The 23,806-nt window shown below is 41.2% G+C and overlaps 1 protein-coding gene across 14 annotated transcripts in view; it reads left to right on the forward strand.

The window, feature by feature from the left end:
* Window positions 1-23,806, forward strand: part of LOC138947648 (CLIP-associating protein 1-like) — a 239,753-nt gene that overhangs the window by 139,910 nt on the left and 76,037 nt on the right. For 9 of the 14 annotated variants that reach the window (XM_070319156.1, XM_070319159.1, XM_070319157.1 and 6 more), the window contains 9 exons: window positions 497-570; window positions 2,302-2,394; window positions 2,885-3,030; window positions 4,332-4,467; window positions 5,399-5,607; window positions 6,147-6,350; window positions 7,258-7,325; window positions 11,131-11,163; window positions 12,213-12,374. In XM_070319156.1, coding sequence (XP_070175257.1) covers window positions 497-570; window positions 2,302-2,394; window positions 2,885-3,030; window positions 4,332-4,467; window positions 5,399-5,607; window positions 6,147-6,350; window positions 7,258-7,325; window positions 11,131-11,163; window positions 12,213-12,374 — 1,125 coding nt within the window. The remainder of the gene's footprint in view (window positions 1-496; window positions 571-2,301; window positions 2,395-2,884; window positions 3,031-4,331; window positions 4,468-5,398; window positions 5,608-6,146; window positions 6,351-7,257; window positions 7,326-11,130; window positions 11,164-12,212; window positions 12,375-23,806) is intronic. The other 5 variants (XM_070319165.1, XM_070319168.1, XM_070319167.1 and 2 more) reach the window with 3 other exon arrangements.

The following is a 23,806-nucleotide window of genomic DNA, read 5'->3' on the forward strand; positions in this document are numbered from 1 at the left end:
AATGACCTCTACACTTTAACGATGGTTTCGTTGACCTTTGACCTTTTTCAAGGTCACAGGTCAGTGTCAAAGGAAAAATTAGACATTTTATATCTTTGACAAAGTTCATCGGATGTGATTGAAACTTTGTAGGATTATTCTTTACATCAAAGTATTTACATCTGTAGCCTTTTACGAACGTTATCAGAAAAACAAGGGAGATAACTAGCCTTTTCTGTTCGGCAACACACAACTTAACGTTGGGCTTTTCTCGGAAACTATAAAAGTGACCGGGCTCAAATTTTATGTGAACGTGACTCATTGTGTTGTGAATAGCAATTTCTTCCTGTCCATCTGATGCCTCATATAATATTCAGAACTGCGAAAGTGACTCGATCGAGCGTTTGCTCTTCTTGTTACCTATGTCTTACCAACTGGGAAAATGTTTATTGTGGTGTGTTATAATCGTGCAAATGTGCATACATGCTTAAACTTTGTTTGTGTCTGTGTGTTACAGCCAGCACGGCAGCTGCGGGCGCGGTTGATGAGGAACTCTTCATCAAGTCCTTTGAAGATGTTCCCAAGGTCAAGGTTAGTCTTAGTTCTGCCAACGTATTTAAGTTTAATCACAGTATTCCACGTTTTTGATGAAATCCATGGTTTCAGAGTCTGCCACTCCAGGGCCATTCTTGAGATGCTGAACTCATAGCCACACTAATTCATGTGTACCATGTACCACAAAACTTTGGCCTTAGCCTTTCGTTTATCTTTGGTAAGAAGATTTGAAGTTAGAACATGTGAAAGGGACCAGCCGTATCATCAAAGAGTGAGTCGTTATTGTTTTTGATGGTACAATACATACAGAGTTCTTTTTCATTTCCGAGCTGCCATTAAAAAAATAGTATTCATTTAGTTTTGCGTCTATCAGAAGACAAGCACATGAATCAGCAGTGTTATGTATACATGTGTGAGTGACTATTGACAAGCTGCCTTTAAAGAAAGGAATGACGGGCCTAGTGGTAAGGATGTCAGCTTTCCATCTGGAAGGTTTTGGGCTCAACCCTGCTGCGTCTGGCGGGAGAAGCGTTAAGATTGTTCTTATCTCCCAGTTCGACTTATGTGCAGACCTGCTGGTGCCTTATATCCTATAATGCAAGCACAAGCAGACCTGTTTACCAGTACGATTTGGGCGTATTTTGTACGCCAAATTATTATCGGTACGCAAATACGCAACACGCACAAAATACGCCTAAGAAAAAGTCTAGAATACGTTTTCCAGTGTTGGTGTGCTGATTACGGAATGGTACAACTGATACCGGTTTCGGTCGAAGGGAGATAACCATGACAGCGAGTCTTCAGCTGTGGAAACCTTGTTCAGTTGTTGACACGTGCGATCGTCTGGACAATCGTGGCAAAATGAAGCGGAAAAATGTGCCAGTTTCGGATGACTGTACCAAGTCTAAACAGCAGAAGCAGCAGATTTTCTTGGAGAAATATAAGAAAGAGCCAGGAATTGTGGAGTCTACCGTATGAGAAAAAGTCATGCACACTGCAAGTATTGTAAATCAGATTTCTCCGTTGCCCATGCTGGGAAATATGACATCGAACGACACTGCAGTTTCAAAACTCACCTGGACAAGGTTGCTGCAAAGAAAGCTGCTGAAAGCTACCAAGGAATTATGAAGTTCATTCATGCAAAGCAAATCCTGCCAGAAGAAAAAGCTGTAGTCCGCGCTGAAGCAATGTTTTCTAAGATGATTGTAAAAATGAACTTGCCACTGTCAACCGCAGATGTTATTTCACAAACTTTATCTTTTCATTATCAATCTGATTGGAAGACACTGGTTATAATGCTATAAACTGACAGGTAAATTTGTTTTATCCCTGTTGTATTGGAAGGAGTTAAATTTTGAAGGTGTTCACAAGACATGCTATTCTTACACAAACACGTTTGCACCCACGCGTACATTTTCCCTAGCCCATATGGCTTTGCTTGCAAAGTACACCAACTTTTTCAAAAATACACTTAACTTTTTGGGAAAGTACTCTTGCCTCGGGTTTAGGGTAAACAGGTCTGCACAAGACCAAATAGGAAAAGATCCTGTAATCCATGTCAGAGTTTGGTTGATAAAAGAAACTCAAACATACCCAGCGTGCATCCCCCAAAAGCGTCGTATGACTGCCAAAATAGCAGGGGAAAACAGTCATACCAGTAAAAGCTCACTTGTGCAAAACACAAGTTTACATGGGAGTTGCAGCCCATGAAGAAGAGAAGGAGAAAGAAGGGTGTGATGTGACCAGTGTTTGCCTGGTGTGTTCCAGTTGTTCTCTTCACGGGACATGGCGGAACAGATGACCAAGGTCCACACACTGCTGTCTGACCCCAACCAGGACTGGGAGAAACGTGTGGACCATGTAAGTCAGCTCTCTCTTCTCTTTCTCTTTCACACTTTCTGTCTGTCTGTCGTTGTCTTGTCTCTTGCCCCCTGTGTGTGTTGTGTGCATCTCTGTGTGTGTCTCTCCTGCTCTCTTTTTCAGCCCTTCTCTAATTTCATCCTTTTATAACCCCTATGGGCCACCCTGCCTGTCCCTGTCAAAAGGTCCAGTTTCCTTGATGGTTTTTGTTAATGTCTCCAATTCTGTTCAGTTCCTCACATCTCGCTTAAACTTACATTTTGTTTCCTTCAGATTTCTTGTGGAATTAAGCTGGTAAAAATGACTTGTGATTCGCTTAGTGTTACTGTTCACTGATGATATAGTCACATCAACAGAATAATTTGAAAGTGTGTTTTATAACAACAATTCAGAAAATGAAGTGTTAAATTGGGAAAAATCTCTGTGTTGTAGATCAAGTTACTGAGAGTAAAAGAACAAGAAAAAGTTTTAAAAAATTGTTTTGTTACAGCTGAAGTTGCTGAGAGCATTGATAATGAACGGGGCAACAGACCAAGACGACTTTTACCAACAGCTGCGCACTCTGGAGCCGTGCTTCGTTATGGCTGTCAAGGACCTCAGGTCACAGGTTGTGCGAGAAGCCTGCATCTCAATTGCGTAAGTCACACCTAGCAAATCAGAATTTAGAAGAAAAAAATGTTGCCGTCATGTTTGCACGGTATGAAGTGTTTTTAACTTTTTGATGTGTTCGAAGGGGAGTACAAGTCTAATTGATTGAGCAAAGTGTTGTTGCAGGTTATTTTCTTGCTTTTTTTCCCCTTTTTCTTTTTGTTTCCCCTTTTTCTCTCCCCCGTGGTGCATTTGTAGAAGAAAAAGAAAAATGTTGTCAAATGTAAACAAGCCGCGTAAGGCGAAATTACTACATTTAGTCAAGCTGTGGAACTCACAGAATGAAACTGAACGCACTGCATTTTTTCACAATGACCGTAGTCCGCCGCTTGTGCATAACGGAGTGAAACTGACGAGCCTGTTCAGCGCGGTAGTGGTTTCGCTGTGCTGCATAGCACGCTTTTCTGTACCTCTCTTCGTTTTAACTTTCTGAGCGTGTTTTTAATCCAAACATATCATATCTATATGTTTTTTGAATCAGGAACCGACAAGGAATAAGATGAAATTGTTTTTAAATCGATTTCGGAAATTTAATTTTGATCATAATTTTTATATTTTTAATTTTCAGAGCTTGTTTTTAATCCAAATATAACATATTTATATGTTTTTGGAATCGGGAAATGATGTAGAATAAGATGGACGTAAATTTGGATCGTTTTATATATAAAAAAAAAATTATTACAATTTTCAGATTTTTAATGACCAAAGTCATTAATTAATTTTTAAGCCACCAAGCTGAAATGCAATACCGAAGTCCGGCCTTCGTCGAAGATTGTTTTACAAAAATTTCAATCAATTTGATTGAAAAATGAGGGTGTGACAGTGCCGCCTCAACTTTTACAAAAAGCCAGATATGACGTCATCAAAAGTATTTATCGAAAAAAAGAAAAAAATGTCCGGGGATGTCATTCCCAGGAACTCTCATGTCAAATTTCATAAAGATAGGTCCAGTAGTTTGGTCTGAATCGCTCTACACACACACACGCACAGACACACACACACACACACACGCACAGACACACACACACACACACACACACCACGACCCTCGTCCCGATTCCCCCTCTATGTTAAAACATTCAGTCAAAACTTGACTAAATGTAAAAACGACAGTGGAATTGACATACTCATTCTTCAGAGTCTTGTGTATTTCTGCATTCCTGTTTTTATACAGACAAAGAAAGTGTTTGTTGTTCCGTTTGGAACGTTTAGAGAACCCCATTTTTGTGACTTTGGTAGAAGAGAGCATCAGTTTCTGGTCATGATGTACTTAACTTGTGTTCCCACAGGTACATGGCCCAGCAGCTTGGCCACAAGATGGACCGCTTTGCAGAGGCTGTGATGCCCGCCTTGTTCAACCTCCTGTCCAACTCCGCCAAGATCATGGCCACCTCCGGCAGTGTCTGCATCAGGTTCATCATTCAGGTCAGTGCTTGCCCTCACCCATTTTCTTCACCACATTTCCCCAAATGGCCATCCAAGTTTCATTGATTCCTGTGAGGTCAGTGCAGTCTAAAGTATCCCCTTCCACCGCCGTTATAAGTTTGGCAAAGTTGTCAACAAGTTGAAAGTTGAGGTGTTTTGCCATCTGCTCTCAACTCAACTCAACTCAACTCAAATTTTATTGGCTTCAGTTTTCATAGAAGAATTTGTCTTGCGCTTGGGAGAAAGTAAGAGTATAACATATAAAAACAGCATTCATATCACATTTCATGTATCACACACAGTAATCACTAGTATAAGCCTACAATTATCACATTTGTACCTGTATCATACATGCAAATAAATAGTATCACATTTCCACGTATCACACATTTCCACGTATCACACACAATATATACATTACATAACATACAGCAAGCTTCCATCTCCCGCGCCCAGATCTCTGATCAGAGTTAGTGTCATGTGGCCTGCCTCCTTTGTCCATGTTTTTCTCCCTCAAAGATATCCATGAAGTGGGCAAACACGTTGCTTTGCACTCGCAGTTCTATTGTTTTTGCTGCAGCTGGGTTTTGCTGACGATAAGCTTGATTGTCAAGCAGTTTCTTAATTTTAATGGACGAACAGAAGTCGGGTAATAATACTCCACTCTGAGTAAAGGGAAGCAACTGTGTTTGAATTTTGAACTTGCAGAATGGCCACTAGTTTGAAGGAATAAATCATCTTGGAAGAAAATTGTACTCATGTCAGCTTTTTAGCTGTGTGAATTGTTTTAGTCTGATAGTTCTTTAAAAAAATAAGTGTTTTGTTGATGCAGTGAAAACACAAAAATCTGCGTCGACCATAAACAAGAAATTCAAACATCCAGATGTTTCCTGCTATTCTTTTATGTTTGTGTGTGTGTCCTGTCTTTCAGTATGTTCACACAAATCGACTCATCCCCATTGTGACAAGTCACATAAATTCCAAGTCCAACACGGTAAGGCGGCAGGCGTGTGAACTGCTGAATCAGCTGGTGCACGCCTGGGGCACGCACACACTGGAGAAACACATCGCACTCCTGCAGGACTCCATACGGCGGGGCATCAACGATGCTGACTCCGAAGCAAGGGTATTCGCACGCAAGTAAGTCAAATGATTTGATGTTAATGGTCAGGACAGGTCCATTTCACATTTGAGAGAGAGTGAGAGTCTGTGTGTTTGTGTGTGTGTCTGTGTCTTTCCCAGGATAGACCAGAAAATAGAGGAGGTATATTTACATAGGTATATTTAGTACACTAATCACTGTACACTGAATTTCTGATCAAACACATAGAATTTATGCAAGTGTTATGAACTAAATTTGTTGTTTTCATAGCTCTGACACAAAACTTTTACTGTTAATGAATTGAATTTAAATGTGCATGCATTAAAACAAAACAAAATTAAAAAAATAGATCGTTGGCGAGAGTATTTATGTGAGTATAGCAAACCTTTTTCAAAACTCTTTTTGGCATAACATCAACATTTAAGTTTCTATGAAGAAAAGACATTTACTCATTTAGATCAGAGTATTTTACAACAAGAGTTATATATCTATTTTATTGAGTAGTTGTGGGTTTTTTTTTTTAATGTGTGATGGCATTTAGACAATGCTAATGAGAAGCAATTTCTCTGTCCCACAGAGCATTCTGGGGTTTTGCGGAGCACTTCAAATCTCAGGCAGACGCCCTCCTCAGCAGCCTGGAGCCCTCCAAACAGAAAATGCTGCAAGGGGAGCTCAGCAACTCGTCTTCCAACAACTCCCTCAACTCGGCCGACGTGCGTGGCAAGCCTCGTGCTCGCTCTGCCAGCCAGGACAGGTCCATCCCTAAATACAGCACACTAGAGTGAGTCCCTCTCCTGGAGCTTGTTGTCATAGTAACCAGCTAGGACAGGTCCATCCCTAAATACAGCACACCAGAGTGAGTTCCTCTCCTGGAGCTTGTTGTCATAGTAGCCAGCCAGGACAGGTCCATCCCTTAATACAGCACACTAGAGTGAGTCCCTCTCCTGGAGCTTGTTGTCATAGTAACCAGCTAGGACAGGTCCATCCCTTAATACAGCACACCAGAGTGAGTCCCTCTCCTGGAGCTTGTTGTCATAGTAGCCAGCCAGGACAGGTCCATCCCTTAATACAGCACACCAGAGTGAGTCCCTCTCCTGGAGCTTGTTGTCATAGTAGCCAGCCAGGACAGGTCCATCCCTTAATACAGCACACCAGAGTGAGTCCCTCTCCTGGAGCTTGTTGTAATAGTAGTGTTGGGGTCAGAAAGTAATGAGGCCATGGGGTGCATGTCACTATATCCAGGTATGGGTTTTTTACACAGATAGGCGGAAATACACTTTTTTTGTTAATTCAAAGCACAGGAAAGCAAAGCAAATTCAAGAACATAGGTGACCTCAGTGGTTTATTATGCACAGCAAACCCTTCAGTTCCTACATCTTGGTACACGTGATAAACAAACTGACAAATACATCATAAACAACAACAGAGCAAACACACACTGCATATAAACACACAAACATTGTTTCTGTCAGTCTATTTGATGCCTGCATGTACTCCCCACCAAACCTCCCCCGCTACCACCCTCCCAACCACAACCACCACCCCCTCTCTGTCTCATTGTTGACCATAGTAAAGGCTATTCTGTGTTTTTATATGAATTTATTGTTTCTTCTTCATAACATTTAAAGAAGAAAAAAGAGTGCCTGCCACATTTTTATTGAGTGTGTGTGTGTGTGTTATGTCTTCAGACGTACTGGATCAATACGAAAAACAGGGCCGTCACGCATCAGTTCATCTCGGAGCGACGCTGGCAGTGGTAAGTTCTCTTCTGAATCTCCCGTCAACCTCGCTTTGCCTATCATAATGTTGACAAGCAGCTTTCATTGTTCATATAAACAGGTAATGTAAATGGTATTTTTTTGTAATAAAAGATTTCCTGATGTTGAAGAAAACACTGCTTGTGTAACATTCAGCATTTTTGTTTAAAAAATAGCTTTTTTAAACATGTCTTTTTTCAGTGTATTGCAGGTGTACTGTGTCCTTAGCCGTTTCAGATGTTGCCTATAACAAGATCTCATATGCTTCATTTTCTGTCCTTTTTCAGCTTAGATGCTTGAAACTGTGTGGCCCTGCCTGAAAGTAAAATGCTCTTGCTTTATGAGGGAAGAAACTTACAGGGATATGTTAAAGAACATTGTGTGAATTAAAATGTGCTTTTGGTTGGCATATAAAATGACACATGTGTAAAATAAAGTTATCGAGAGTTGTGTGCCTTATTATTTGTTGTCACTAATAATGGGGAGATTCCTGCCTAATTTTAGTGGTGGCATTTTCATTATTTGTTGTCCCTGTGTGAGGGGGAATTCCTGCCTAATTTTAGAAAGCGGCATACTTTCATTTTCACTCACAGCTCATCAGTTTTTTTTCTCCAGTCAACCGCCACTTCCTGTCTGGCTGCTGCCCTCGCCTTGATTTCATTGATTGTTGTTTTATTGCTACTTGAACATCATTGGTTGATCCTGGCTGTCAATCACTGTGGCTTGAGGGTGATTAGGGAGTCGATTCCTATGAAAGCTTGATTTTGATTGGTTTGCAGGTTATGACTGCTTGGAATGATGCAACCCCATGTATTGTCACAGCTTATGTTTTATTTTGCTCTACTTGCTTTGAAAAGAAAAGAAAAATTTTTGAATGAAAAAGATATTTGTATTGACCTTACTAGTACTGTTAATATATAATCCAAGACAGATGTTTATGTATATCTTCCCAAAAATATGAGATTCCTTTGCCTAAGAAAATGAACCCGCCTTCCAATGTTACTGCATGAGACATACAAACACAAACTTTATACTGACAGAAAAAGTGGCCAAGTAATGTATTCCTTGTCGGAGGAGGCTCACTTAGTATTGATCTAAAAGAGCATGACTTATATTCATAAATTCTTTTCTGTCCTTCCCTTCCTTTTTATTTATTTTTTTGATGAGAGATATTTTGATTCTTTTTTTTCTCTCGTGATTTTGTTAGTCATTATTTCAGTTCTGATTAATTATAATTTCTTTCTGACTTATTTTTTTTCATACACCTTCAGCTTGTACGTGGAAAAGGAAAGGACAAAAATCACTGCAGGGAAAAAATGATAAATTCAAAAGAATCAATTGTTTATTGAGGTACTGAGAACTCAAAACAAGTAAAGTACAGGCAAATCCGGATAAGACGAAATTGAAGGGACCGAATTGTTATTGTGTCCTATCCGAAATTTCGACTTGGTCATACAGTGGAACCCCTCTCTAGCGACCTTGAAAATGTTGACAAAAATCGGTCCTTATGGAGGGGGGTCCTTACAGAGGGAGAGGGCGGGGTCAGGGGGCCACAAAGAAAGTCAGATTTTCTTAAAAAAAGAAAACGGAGAAGTTTGAGTTGCTGACGACCGTTTCCTCAAGCAAACTGCTTCGATTTCATGTTTGACATTGTCCTTGGTGTCCACCAGTTCTGGTGCATGTACTACCCTGGCCAAGTTTCTTCTCAAGACATCAAAGAGACCGCCCCATAGGTTAAACTCCCCATAGGTTAAACTCGGTTACTGACCCGGGTGCAGGAAGTGTTTCTTCTCTCAGATATGAAAGGGGAACCACCTCTCATAGCTAAAACTGGGTCAATGACCCCAGGGAAGAAGGTCAGTGTCTATAAACAAGGCCACCCAGCTATCACAATGGACCTGCCTTTGATCTCGCCGCACACGCAGATCGGAAAATTTTTTTTTCTGGCAGCCAGGAACCAATCCCAAACCTTTTCATTTACGTCAGAGTATGTTGTCTTCTGCCGCTTTGATCGCATTCGATCGGCATTGTCACCACTTTCCCACCTTTTCAGAATGTTTTCTTAGTCTTGGATAATTCTTTGAATTTGCGATTTTCCAACATCAAGACTTTTTGCAATCGCGATGGCAGTTTCTCCCTTTTTGTGTCTGTTCACAACATTCACTCGATTTTCGAGAGTGAAATATTTTATTTTATTTGTAGACGCCATGTCGATCTCCACTGCTCTTCTGTCCAAAGACTGTCTATTCTGACTGAGTTGAACGGTGTATGTTGGTCACGTGAGTTTGTTTTCTCGATGATTGGTTTGTGATGTTTACTCAGCCCACCCAACCATCACACCTCTCAGCGGTTTAGTGCCTTTGCTTACGCGAGACGGTTATAACTGGTTATAACCGGTTTGTCAGTGATGCGTTAAGCTGACTGAGAGTCTTGGCTTTGTCTGACAAAGTCGTTACACAAGCTGTTAGGTCGGTCCTTAGACGTTAGAGCGGGGTGGTCGCTACACTGGTGACAACTGTATAAGGAAACACATCGGTTACAAAAAAAAGGGTTGTTGTGGCGGGGTAGTCGTTAGAGAGGGGGGTCCTTGTGAGGGGTTCCACTGTAGTACCGTGAACTACGAAAAAAATCAAAGAGACCGCTTGAGTACCAGTCAAACAACTTGTGATAATGCATGTTTCAGCTTCTAGGTACTGCCCTGCCTTTGATCTGGCCGCACACACAGATTTCCACTCTGTTAAACTCGGTCACTGACCGGTCACTGACCCCCGTGCAGGAAGTGTTTCCTCTCTCAGATATGACAGGGGAACCACCTCTCATGGCAAAAACTGGGTCATTGACCCCTGGGAAGAAGGTCGTGTCTGTAAACAAGGCCACCCAGCTATCACAATGCCTTTGATCTGGCCGCACACACAGAGCACGAAGTGTTTCCTCTCTCAGATATATATGACAGGTTAATTTTCTTTTCCGTGACTCTGCCATGATTGTGGATGAACGCAAGACTGAACAAAGACTGAATGAGAGGCAACCCACAATTTGAATTCTTCTTCTTCCGTATAGTAACCACGTGGTTCACCCGTGAACACACACAAACACACACTGTGAGTACCACTCGCCTCTCCTTACTCCTCGCCCCCTCCTAACTTCACTTCATACTTTATTGCGACTGACCAGTCCGTGTGGCGTCCGTGTAGAGAAGAAGGGAATAAGGTTACACAATGCGCTAGTGTGACTGAGACGCCAAGTTTCGTGTTTCGAGTTGCTGTAGTAAATATAGAGTAAACTTTGTCTTTGGGACTGACTTTCTGTTGTGTGCTATCCGTCTTTCGACTTACGTAAGAGAAATCCCATTTCGAGCTCAGGGTACTTTGTACACATAGATAAAGAGGGATAATTCCGGACCAGAATTTCTTTGTGTGCTAAGCGAATTTTTGACTTAACCGTTTGTGAGTTAGCTGGATTTGCCTGTACTGAGAAGTAGTGAAAAGTAAAAAAAAGTTAAATGGACCATCTTCTGAGAGCTCAGGCTCCGTGGTACACCAAGGAGTTATACAGCAGTTGCACTGTGTGTAAGGAGATATAGGAGAGAGGCTTTGGTAGCAAGGAGAAGAAGAATTCATTCATCAGGAATAAAATAGCTTGGTGAGTCGGATGAGCTAGAAAGTTCCCAAAATAAAACACAACTCCTCTTAGTTTGAAACAGATGTCTTCTAATACTATATACAGTAGATGTAATTCTCAGCTTAGAGCTAGCACACATATTTCCCAGCATTATAACACAATATTTTGTTCCGGAATTGTCAGATATAGATGTGGACTGCGAACCACGTCGGGAAGGTAAGAATGGTCAACAGCCTGTTGATGGCTTGTAGACAGCTGCCTTAAGCTGCTGTAGACATTCCCTCATCTTTGCTGTGTGCTCAGGCACAGTGTGTACGCACATTTTCTCATCGTTCATACTGTATATCTAACCTACAGTACCACACTTTTACTTACAGTATGGTTTTTCTACAGCAGCTGTTATTCACCTCCAAAGTTTTCAAGTCACAGGTCTTTCTTGTTTTTACTGTCTGACACTGTATAATAATTAACCAAGGTTTATTCCCAAAAACAAATTCTGATTTACCTCTTCGTTATTAACAGCTGTTAGTAATGTAACTCTAAGCTCAGGCAACTAAACTTCTTTTTTTCAAATAAAAAGGTTTTGTTAGGAAGTGATGTAATCTTGTTCTTTTGAGTGTTGGCAGAAATCTCCATGGCTGTTTTTATTCACTTCATATAAACTGTGGGTTTCTTTTACCTCTCTTGGCAATTATGTAGTCTGACACAGTAACCTTTCCTATCAATGTAGGTACATATAGCTGAGTTCTGTATCATGTGTATTTATTTACCCTTTCTTACCATATTTATTGCATATTATTATCATCTGTATTCAGTTACATTTTATTACTGATTTGTTTGCAAGAAAGTTATGCAGTGTGGCTTGATCTTCTCCCAGACTTAAAAATACTCTGAAAACACACTTTTCTTTCTTTCCAAATTCAATAAGATTAAGAAGATTTTCATTTAGTTTTGAGGCATAGATCATGTGTCCAAAGGAAATAACAACAACAGCAAAAACAAGAATAATCGTACAAGTCTGGTTGGATATCCTGCTGCTTTCAGTGCTAGTTTTCAGGATTTGAGCTGTTGGGTAGTGTTCAATTTTTTTTCCTTTCTTCATTACATTACAGTTCTTTACTTTTGCAGTTTGTTCTTCCTCTTTTGCCAAGTTTGACCTTTTTTATTCCAGCACCGAGACATTAAACTTTCTACACCCCAGTTACCGTATTAACCTTTTTTTCTTTCCGTTCTTGTTGTGCTTACAGTTGTTGGTTGATTTTCAGATGTTAATTTCCCGATTAGCCCTAGAACCCCCGTTCACATGGTTCGATCGCGCAGTGACGTAGACTTGAGTAATGTGAAGGCCAAGGTTGACTGCAAGAGGCCGCGCACCTCTACACTCTTAGGGGTCCACAAAATGGAGAGGGGAAACACAACCTCACTACGTAAGCACTCTTTCACATTGCATGATCACCACTCTCTTTCTAAACCAAAGAGGGGGTGGGGGAAGGGGGCTTGATGGGAATAGAGAGGGTCTCAGAGTTATCCTTGAGGAAGGAAATGGGTTCACTTTAAATCTCTGGTCTGGGGCAAAAGTAGTCTTGAGGAAAAAGGTAGAAAAGATGGGAAGAAAAGGGAACGAAAAAGTAGAGAGAAAAAATTGTCGTAAATTATGATACAAAGAACAAATGAAAGGCATTATAGGTGAAGCGTGTAAAATCCGAGATTACGGCATGATATTCAGTACCATAGCAGGAGAGACTCGGAGTATCATAGCTAGAAAGACTTGAGGAAAGGTCATTCATGTCTGTAATCAGTTGAAAAATTGCAATCAGCTCTGTTAAAACATGTTTTCTCAGTATGTGGACCAAAGACTTTAAAATTGGCAATCTAGTGGCTGCTCCGCCTGGCGTCTGGCATTATGGGGTTAGTGCTAGGACTGGTTGGTCCGGTGTCAGAATAATGTGACTGGGTGAGACATGAAGCCTGTGCTGCGACTTCTGTCTTGTGTGTGGCGCACGTTATATGTCAAAGCAGCACCGCCCTGATATGGCCCTTCGTGGTCGGCTGGGCGTTAAGCAAACAAACAAACAAACAGTATGTGGAAATAATATGTCCCCATTATTAAGCGCAGAGTGAAATGTAGAAAGTGCAATAGTAGAGCAGTGTGCTTCAAAATGTAGAATTTTGTTGCCAGCTTTGATTGATTGTGGCCTGCAGTGTAGTATTATCTCTGAGACACGACTGATTTCCTTTACTTATCCTTTCTACTGAAACTGCTCTTTTGGAACACTTCTGCCTTCAACTTATTTTTTTGAGTCATAAAAATCCACAGAAATTGTTTTGTTTTAAGTGTGTATTTTCACTGCAACTGCGAGAATTATGTGTTTATTTTTAAAGTCACATAATTATGCACCTTTAAAGATGAGATTCAAGAATGAAAGATTTTGGAAAAAAATAAAGCGTAGTTTGTCAAGATGTATAAAAGCATTTTCAAGGTGATGAAAGGGAAGGTTTCAGTATTAAATGTACATGTTATATAGATCAGTTTCAACTAAAGTAGGGTTACAGTCATTGAAAACAGTCACATGGGGGGGGTATATATATACAGTGGAGTCCAGCTATAACGAACCTGGGTATAACGAAATCCCTCTTTTAACAAACTGCCATTGATTTCCCGGCAGACAGCCTTCTATTTCTTACTTGTTACTTTCCGGCTACCTTTTGAACTCATTTGCATAACAAACCCCTCTTTTAACAAACACGTTTTCATCGCCCCAGAGCCGTTTTCTCTCTAAAAGTCACAAGGCTACAACGAACTGATGTCAATAATTGTCTCCAAAGACAAAAATACATAAAAATACACAAACACAAGTGCACATCGCGTGATGAGCGAACTCTGAACTAACAGCGGGAGGTGCACGGAACAGATCGAACCAAAACCGAAAGTTGTGGTGACGTCATGACATTTTGTGATGTACGTCAGCGAAGCTCGTGCACATGTGGTCTGTCTTGCTAAAAACAATGGCTGACGAACATGGTTTCGAAATCTGGAACTGTTTTTTTGTTTTCTCCGATCCGTGACCGAGTGACGCGATATAGAACCACGCGTTCGTTTGAATCAATACTCTCCTCAGGCAGTGAAGTCTCCTAAATTGCTCAACACTGTGGACAGTCCGGAGTGCAGTTATGTCCCGTGAATGAGCGAGTCAAAGTTTTATCGTGAAAACTGACGCTTTTCATGCACCTCCCGCTGTTAGTTTGCCTCTCTCTGTGGATTATATTATGAAGCTGTTGAAAACATGCAGAGATTGTACTCTCCAAGGAAAGATCGAAGGGACGATCATTTGAAGGTGATTGGGAAAACTTGTCTTGAGGCCATTTAGGGTTGAAAACTCTACAGCGAATTACTGATATAACGAACTAAAATGTATCTCCCTTGAGATTCGTTGTACCCGGACTCCACTGTATCTGTGAAGAAATAATGTAAGCAGTACGAAAACATGTATCATATTTATGGGTAACTGGCAATTAAATGCTTAAAATATTTTTTATTGGGATACATTTAATGAAAACACAGGAATATTAAAATACCCTGGATAAAAAAGAAAATAAGTTCTTGTTAAAACATTTTTGAAATGTAGTTCATGGGGAATATTTTATTTAGACATAGAAATGTTAAGCAACTTTCTCCAGTGACTTAAGTTTATGAAACGCAAAGTCTATGAAAATGATTTTGAACATCATAAATGACAATAGTCAGTCTTGAAGCTATACATCAGCTTTCAGTGTTTGCTTGTATGATGTGTTCAGTTCTTTTGTTTTATGGTAGTGTCAGTTTGAGAATGTGAATGTTACAAAATGTCTCTGCCTCTGTTCACTGTTGTACATCTATCACTCATTTCACATTTTATGCATTTTCATTTCTGAGGTCACTGTATTATAATTCTACATAGCTCTTTAAAAATGTTGGTGTGACAAGTAGACTTGGTCAAAGTAAAACTCAGTTGACATGGCAGTTGAGGAGATGACATTGAAATGGCCACAACTTTCCAAAAACAAAGATTAAGCACCAGTAAGAGCTAACCATCTAACCCAATTATTCCTTTAAAATGAAAATTCTTTTGCATCCTCACGTTTCTTGAAACTCACAGGTATCCTCCGATACTATGCATGGTCTATATCAAATGTTTTGTAAACATTTTCCCCTTTTCTAGCAATTTCACAGGCATATTATGATGGTTTTCAGCAGAATGTTTATGCTTGAGGGGGTAATTTATTATGCTCTCTCTCTCTCTCTCTCTCTTTCTCTCTCTCTCTCTCTCTCTCTCTCTCTCTCTCTCTCTCTCTCTCTCTCTCTCTCTCTCTCTCTCTCTCTCTCTCTCTCTCTTCTCCCCCCACCTCTCCCCCCACCCCTCAGTGCCTTACAGCAAGCACACAGAGAGTAGGGACTGCCTGCTAGCAGTGCCAGAGACTTTCAGAGGGACAGTGCCTGTACTGTGCCAGGTAAATGTATAGTGCTGCCAGCATGAACTTCAACTTGAGCACAACAATGGAGGAGAGAGCTTAGTTTTTTCACCATCAAAGAGAACGTGGGGTGAAGAGGTAAAACATGCACAGCATTTTTAGCCACCCTGAAATAAGGTGCTGCGTTCGTCTTTCACCAGTACAGACATCAAACATTGGCTGAATGTGTAGCCTTCATGTACCTGAACCCAGAACTGGCATCTACAGTTGAATCATGTCCTTTGGCGTTGGCAGTTGGTGAAATGTGAAAACTTAGTTCAAATCGCTAAAATCTTAGCCTTCATTTCATGGTGGGGGAAAGATGACGCCAAAAAACTTCAGAAAATAGCTGACGCTTTTAAGGCCATTTTGGCAACTTTCCTGAAGATGATGAATCCTAGCGACTTCCCTGGATCTGTGGTAGACTATGGACACACTAGGACACAGTGATCTAAAAAGTTGTGTTCAACAGGGTGAGACTTGGAACCATCAGCATGGAAGGCCAAGAGGAAGGCTGCAAGTACTACAACTTTTAGGGACATCTTGGTTTTTAGTTATGACAATCTCAAATCATTCCAGGACTGGGAGGCACACCTTTGATGTTCGTTTTGCAATATTATGTCATCCCCATCAGCAACACCGTAAGTGTGCAAAAAGTATATATATACTCATTTGTGTGTGGAAGGTTCAATTATTCCATCTAAAGCACTATAGCTAGGTTATGGTAATCTCGACATGACTGCAATTCTCTGGGCCTTGGCCTTCATGGAAATGCAAAACAGGGACCCTGGACAGGAGTTGCCAGCACTTTGAGACTATTCCCATCCACAAACTTTGGACACAGTGAGCAAGAGACAACAGTTGACATGATTTTGTCACAGAATTTGAAATGAGAGGAAGAGACCGGCCGGCCCATGTGATCAGTGAACAGCCTGAAGCTATCACTCTCGTGGGAGGGACATACGAGCAGTGAGAGACCTAGATCTCTTGACTAGTACTGTAAAACTAAGATCGGTCACATACACTTGCAGCTCCGGTCAGGCATGATTCCTACAGGAGGTATTAGTACTGTCCAGGCCCACCCCTCTGCCCTGAGCATTTCACGCCTGACCGGGTGTGTAAGAAAAGAGTGAAAGAGAGAGGGTGGTCAGTGAAAAGAGGCTTTGCACAAAGGATGTGTGAGGTCTGTCATTACTCTCGCCACCCATTGAACCAAACATGCTGTTATGCAATGGATCAGGGAGTAGGCTACCAGTGTTTGGGGACTCCACTTTTCTTTCAATGCTTTAGGAATTAGTACCGTCATTTATGAGTCAATGACTTAGATATTCACGGTGATAATAATCTGTATCAGTCTGTCTTTTTGTAATGTATTATACAGAAAGTGTCAGTCTAACCGTTTTGTATTTCTTCATCACTGGAAAAGAAAATGGTCTTTACTGGGCTGCCATTTACAAACATCCAGTTATCTTTAATGTGAAAACAAAAACATTGACATAAGAAACCTTGACCAGAGGGAAAAAGTAAACCAAAAGTCTGGAGAAAAGCACATTTCCCTCAGAAAATGAAGATTGATTCACTGCTGAGTTTGTCGGTACCTGACTCACTCAAATTATTTGTTTGGTACCTGCTCACTCTGACACAGATATCACTATTTATGAATCACACAGAATTAAAAAACCCAAGAATGGTAGGTTATTGGACGTTTCATTCGTGATAAAAGTCAAAACGTTACATTTATGGTACTTCGACAGAGGCTTAATTGCTAGAGAGTTTCTTGCAAGATTCTGAGATAGTTCATTATCTTTATCATAAGTGTTTGTCTACTTAAGGCGAAGTGCGCCACTGAAATTTAGAGTGATTGGACTTACGCAGCCATTTTGAGTTGTTAGCAGTTTTGCACCTTTGAATCTGTCTACATTCATGACATGCATATGATTACACTATACAAATTCATCAAATTCTCTAAAAAATATATTTCATTGCACCAAACCGGCGAATTTTTCCGTCTTTTTATTCACTGTTCCGATAAAAATTACGATTTTCAACCCTTGACAACAGACATTTCTGCTCGCCCAACGCGGGAACGTCGTATACCGTTTGAACAGCAATTCTCTCCCCTGTGTCATTCGGCGGTTATTTTCGGTTAAATATGGATTCTCCTGCGGAAACCCCCCTATTTTTCAAACAAGCAAACCACAGACATTTTCCATATAAGGTGGTATGACGTAAATCCCTGGCCACGATTGATCAGATAGGCTCGCGTGGCTTTTCGCGTTCCAAAAGTCGTCTGCTCACCACGTTTAGTTTTCGACTGAGTTGGCTTAGAAAAATGGCTCGTGTGAAAAGATGAACGCTCCGAAAAACACATAATAAAGGCAAGCGTACGAGAAGACAACAACTGAAGAGTTGCAGAGACAAGAGAACAACTAAAACACAATCGGTGACAAAGCGCACAAAAACTGGATCGACCGCTGTGGCATGCAGATCAAATTCGGCGTCAGGAGAGTGTGTTCTTGGCGGTTTGACGCGAACACAATTCAAGACGAACACATACACAGCAGCCACCGCGTCAAAAGCGCCAGGTCCAGAGGCTTCCCAAACAAGGAGATGTCTTGTTGATTTGGAAACCTTTGATGGTATTGTAAACAAACTTTGTTGTCCACAATGTAAACAGCCAACGCTGTCACTATGCCCAGACTCAAAAAAAGGGACACGGCCTTGCAGTGTACGCGCATGTCTCTTGTTCAACGTGTGAGGAAGTTGTTCCAGGTACCGCTGGATACCTTGCTTCCAAAGAAAGCGGTCAAACGGATTATGGTCTCAACAGGCAAGCCGTTTATTCGTCCTTGGTATGTGGGCTAGGTGCTCAACAATTTAACACATTTTGTGAAAGTTTAGATTTGGCAGGCATGCATCACAAAACCTTCCAGAAGAAAGCTGATAAACTCTATTAACGACTTGATGTACTGGAGGAGAAAGTATTCAGTGAGGCAGGTCACACGCAGCGCACAATGGAATGACACGGTCTGATGATGATGTTCTTGACATCAGTGTAAGCTACGACGGATCATGGCTGACCAGGGGGCACTCGTCCCACATTGGAATAGGGTGTGTTGTAGACGTGCTGACTGGCATTTGCTTAGACACTCATGTTATGTGCAACTACTGCCATGTTTGCCAGACAACTGGAAACAAACTTCTCCAGGAGAAACCCCTGGAGTATGCTGCCTGGCTGGTAAAACATATGGACATCTGTGACAAGAATTTTGCAGGTGAGTGTGTAGATCTAAACAATATGTGTGTATGATGCGTTTGTGTAGACGGTTGTTGAAATGGGATGATAGTGTGTTGTGTTTGAATTTTACATAGATCTGTAAGTGTTTGTGAATATGTGTGTCAGTGTTTTTGTGTGCGCTGTCTATATTATATTATATGAAGTCTTATATCGCGCGCGTATCTCCAGACTCGGATTCAAGGCGCAGGGATCTATTTATGCCGTGTGAGATGGAATTTTGTACACAATACATCACGCATTCACATCGACCAGCAGATCGCAGCCATTTCGGTGCATATCCTACTTTTCACGGCCTATTATTCGAAGTCACACGGGTATTTTGGTGGACATTTTTTATCTATGCCTATACAATTTTGCCAGGAAAGACCCTTTTGTCAATCGTGGGATCTTTAACGTGCACACCCCAATGTAGTGTACACGAAGTGTGTGTGTGTGAGTATTTGTGTGTGTTTGGGTATTGATCCATACATATAGTAATACATGTACCAAACAAAAACAATGATAGCGTCTATGTTGGTAGATCTGTGGCTGATTGCCTTTTGTGTGTGTGTTTGTGCATGCATGCGTGTGTGTGTGTGGGTATTGATCCATGCATAGTAATACATGTACCGAACAAAAACAATGATAGCGTCTATGTTGGTAGATCTGTGGCTGATTGCCTTTTGTGTGTGTGTTTGTGCATGCGGGTGTGTGTGTGTGGGTATTGATCCATGCATAGTAATACATGTACTGAACAAAAACAATGATAGCGTCTATGTTGGTAGATCTGTGGCTGATTGCCTTTTGTGTGTGTGTTTGTGCATGCGTGTGTGCGTGCGTGTGTGTGTGTGTGTGTGTGTGGGTATTGATCCATACATAGTAATACATGTACTGTACTGAACAAAAACAATGATAGCAACTATGTTGGTAGATCTGTGGCTGATTGCCTTTTGTGTGTGTGTGTTTGTGCATGCGTGCGTGCGTGTGTGTGTGTGTGTTTGTGTGTGTTTGCTATTCAGTGGCTGACTTTGACTGAAACGGTGGTTTGATTTTTAGGTTCCAGTGGCATGATGGAAGTCGAGGCGGCTCGGGTTCTGTGTGGCAGGTCAGTGTCGCGGTACACAGTTATCCTGTCAGACGGTGACACAAAAACCTTCCAGGAACTTTCCAAAATAAAGCCTTATGGAGATCAAGTGACCATCGAAAAAGAAGAGTGCATCAATCACGTTTCCAAGCGTCTTGGGACAGCGCTTCGCAACCTTGTGACAGACTGTACTGTCTTGGTGAAAAAATACAGTGCGTTCAGTTTCATCCCGTGAGTTCGACAGCTTGACTAAATGTAGTAATTTCGCTTTACGCGACTTGTTTTATTCTGAATTTTGGAATGTTAGCAGTCTATCTGTTTTTTAGATTTTTGAATCGCATAGAGCGGATTTTAAGACTACTGAATTCTACTGAGAAGTTTTGTGGGCAAATAATGTAGTCTATAGAGCTTTTTTGTGTGTGAATAGCTCCTGAATTCACTTTGTGAAAAAAAAAACAAAGGCAGTGCTGGAGAATACACTGCCTCATATAATGATATTCCACTTCTTTGCAATAAGCACATTGCTGCCGAATGGGAATCACATTTTGGCACACACCCACACAAAAAGAAAGAAAATGCGTCTGCGTTAAAAAAGTGAAAGAAAACAAGGTGTTTGAAACTTTGTTGTGTATGATGCAGACCTGTTTACACTACACATTGAGCGTAGTAAACTACGAATTTGAATAATATACTACGCAACTACGCAAGTCTGTCGTTTTCTACGCAAACAGTATTGTTTCGGCTACGCATATCACAATCTGTAATTTTCTTCATCTCGCTTGACCGATCCATTTTCTAATCCATGTTTTCGGCCAACAGTCGTTTGCTGCATGCAGCGCGTCAAGCGGGCGTTGCGTTGTAGCTTGTTAATGCCGAATAGGCTTCTCCAAGCGAATGCCGGGCACAACTGAACGCGTTACTGCCAAACCACGCAGGCGTTTCGACACAATGGCTGAACCCAGAGCACACGAAACTGAAGATGAGAACTGTGAAGAAAATGACTCCGAAAGGCCACCGACCAAAAAGAAAAAGACGAGCAATGCGCCGAACCAAGTCTTTCTGCCAAAATATCATCAGGACTACCCATGCCTTGTCTCTTCGCGGAAAGGAAAACATCATGCTCATTGCACTGTCTGCAATTCCCATTTTTCCGTCAGTCACGGTGGAAAGTTTGATTGTACCCGTCATGTGAATAGTAAATCCCACAAGGAAATGGACGAAGTGACTCAAGCGAAAGGCAAACCGAAACAAAAGAAAATGGATGGCTTTGTGAAAAAAGGTGCCGACAAGGAGGCAGAGGCCATGATCTGTCACATCATTGCTGATGCGAATCTGCCGATATCCACAGCTGACAAACTAAAATCTTTAAATCCTTGTGCGATGTGATTGATGAAGCTATGAATAAATGCAAACTACATCAATACATGTGGTAAAAAGTAGCAAGCATTGTTCTTGTTGTTGCGATAGGTCGACGAGAAATTCTACACATTCAATTACAAAACTACACATTTGCCTCATTTTGCTCCCAGAAAATACACATGCAATGTTTTAGGGGTAAACAGGTCTGATGATGTTTTGAGGCTGAAGAAGGGTATTGTGGGAAAGATGGTTCAGAATACACACCACTGAACTTGCTGCTCCTCGCCCTCAGAAGGTGTACAGTAATTGCTTTCCTGCACCTCAATAGCTTTTCTTACACCGCAACATTAATTGTGTGTTATATGGGCACAGCTACATAAGTTACAGTATACTGATAATCCCTAGCTACCCTGTGTGGGCTAGCTTACATTGGACTGACAGTGAGTGATTGAGAGATAGCATCACATAGCTTGACGTGGGCTGTCACAGGGTGTGTCGTACCTGGGATCAAACTACTTTATCTGAGCTGAAAACTGACTCCCCGCGCACACACAATGAACCTTTGTGGCTCACCTCAACTCCTTGTTGCTGGGGTCAGTCTGTGGAGAGGCTGTATTGGGTTTTGTGTGGATGTTCTCACTGCCGCTGTTTGCTGTCACACCTAGCTGTCGATCAGCGTTTGTTTGTGGATACATTTTCTCTGTGTGCTGTGTGTGATTCGCTGTTTGCATCGATCATAGAGAGAAGGTGTCTGCTTCACACTTTAGAGTGTTGAAGTGGGTGTTTATACTGATAAAGTGAGGAGCTCATGTTCAAGTGCGTGTTTGCACCCTTTGAGAGTTGTCCCCTTGTGGACTAAAGCCCTGAAACATGATTTCATGTTGTGAGAGTAAACAGATTTTCTGCTTGTCTGAGCAGCCTTTTGATTTCACCGAAACATTAACTACCTTTGAAAATTGAAGAACAAGAAAGTACAGTAAGTAAAAATGGATCATACTGTCTAAAGACTACTTTCCACTTCCTTTCTGAGTGAATTCCTGTTCTACTGCTTATGGGGTCTTTACTTGCACAGAGTGTTTCTTTCCTGAACAAGTTTCATGACTTCAGTTTTCCACAGTGAAATGAAGAGAGTAATTACAGCTAGGGTAGAGATTTAGCATAGTATGAATAACTTTTTCAGTGTTGGAAAAGTTCTTCTCTTTTAGAAGCTGTTTTTTTAAAGGTTACAAGAATGATGTTCTCTGTGTAGAACTTCAAAACAATAAAGATGCCAACAAGCTCTACTGTGTGAATTAATCCCGTTAATCCAGAACCTTGTTATCCTTCAGCAGATAGGCATTCATGGGCATAAAGTTTGCCCAGGCATTCATGGGCATAAAGTTTGCCCGCAAGCAGAGGGTCAATGTTTTGTTGTGTAATCATGTTGGTTGCAGCACAAGAGGTGTTGGTATGTAACATAATAGCTCCAGGACCTGTGGTATGCAAAGTTGTAATACAGTGGTGCCTGTAGTGAAAGGACATCCTTGTGACCAGCCAAAGGTGTGCCTACATTAATTGCAGTTGGCCTGTCACCACAGGTATATTTAGTGAGTAGACAAAGGGACTAGAGAAAGTGTTCTTTCTTTGGCTGTGTACATACTCTCATTGGAGGGGTCTGGCATGGCAGGAGTAGTTGCAGTATAACAATCAATCAATCAATCAATATGAGGCTTATATCGCGCGTATTCCGTGGTTACAGTTCTAAGCGCAGGGATTTATTTTTTTATTTTTATTTTATGCAATTTATATCGCGCACATATTCAAGGTGCAGATGATACAGATCTAATGAAAACCAGGCACAGTTAGCAGAGGCCAGTGAAAGGTGCAGATGATACAGATCAAATGGAAACCAGCCAGAGTTAGCAGAGGCCTGTGAAAGACAGTAGGCACTGAATTTACCGTTGCCCTACAGAATGAAACAGAGACTGGAAGAGAACACAATTTTGAAATAAGTTCCTGAGAGAGTAATTCATTTCAAAGAGGGGAGATTTCTTGACTGTCGCTCACTTAGACATTTTTGAAAAAATTTCAAAATTTGTTTTCATGAGGGTTTCTTTTGATTTTATGTCCACTCCTAATAAGTAGCATTCTGCAAACAAATCATCAGAGTAGCATGTGCCTGTAATTTTGTAAGGTGAAGTACTCAGCAGGAAACATTTCATAGATGTGACAGTGAAAAAAATGGACAGACAGCAGCAGGTTTCTAATTGCCAGAACATTTGCTCATGAATTGTATAGTAGCAGTGTTGGAGTGGGCAACCAGTCCCAAGTATGAAGCAACTATAGGTTATGGCCTCATTATTCAGTCTCTGGTTTCCCCCTGTGTGTGAGGGTGGGGAAATATGATCCCATAGACCTCAGGGCCCCCTTCTTTGTGCATAGTTTGCTAGCATACCTGTTGAGGTATTCAGTCTCTATTAGGATTTTGACAGTACAAGAGGCTTCATTGAGAACTTATCAAAAGCCGAAGGTAATCAGACAGGTTGAGAGGGTAGAATTAACGTAGTATGTGGACACCATAAGTTCTTAGGGTGTAGGCATGGTGCACCACTGTTGTAGGGGACATCCTAAGTTGTGTGTTGCAGATAACTGTGATCTGACGAGGAAATACT

This window comes from Littorina saxatilis, linkage group LG14 (assembly GCF_037325665.1).
Source record: "Littorina saxatilis isolate snail1 linkage group LG14, US_GU_Lsax_2.0, whole genome shotgun sequence".
In the NCBI taxonomy this organism is placed as follows: Eukaryota; Metazoa; Mollusca; class Gastropoda; order Littorinimorpha; family Littorinidae; genus Littorina; species Littorina saxatilis.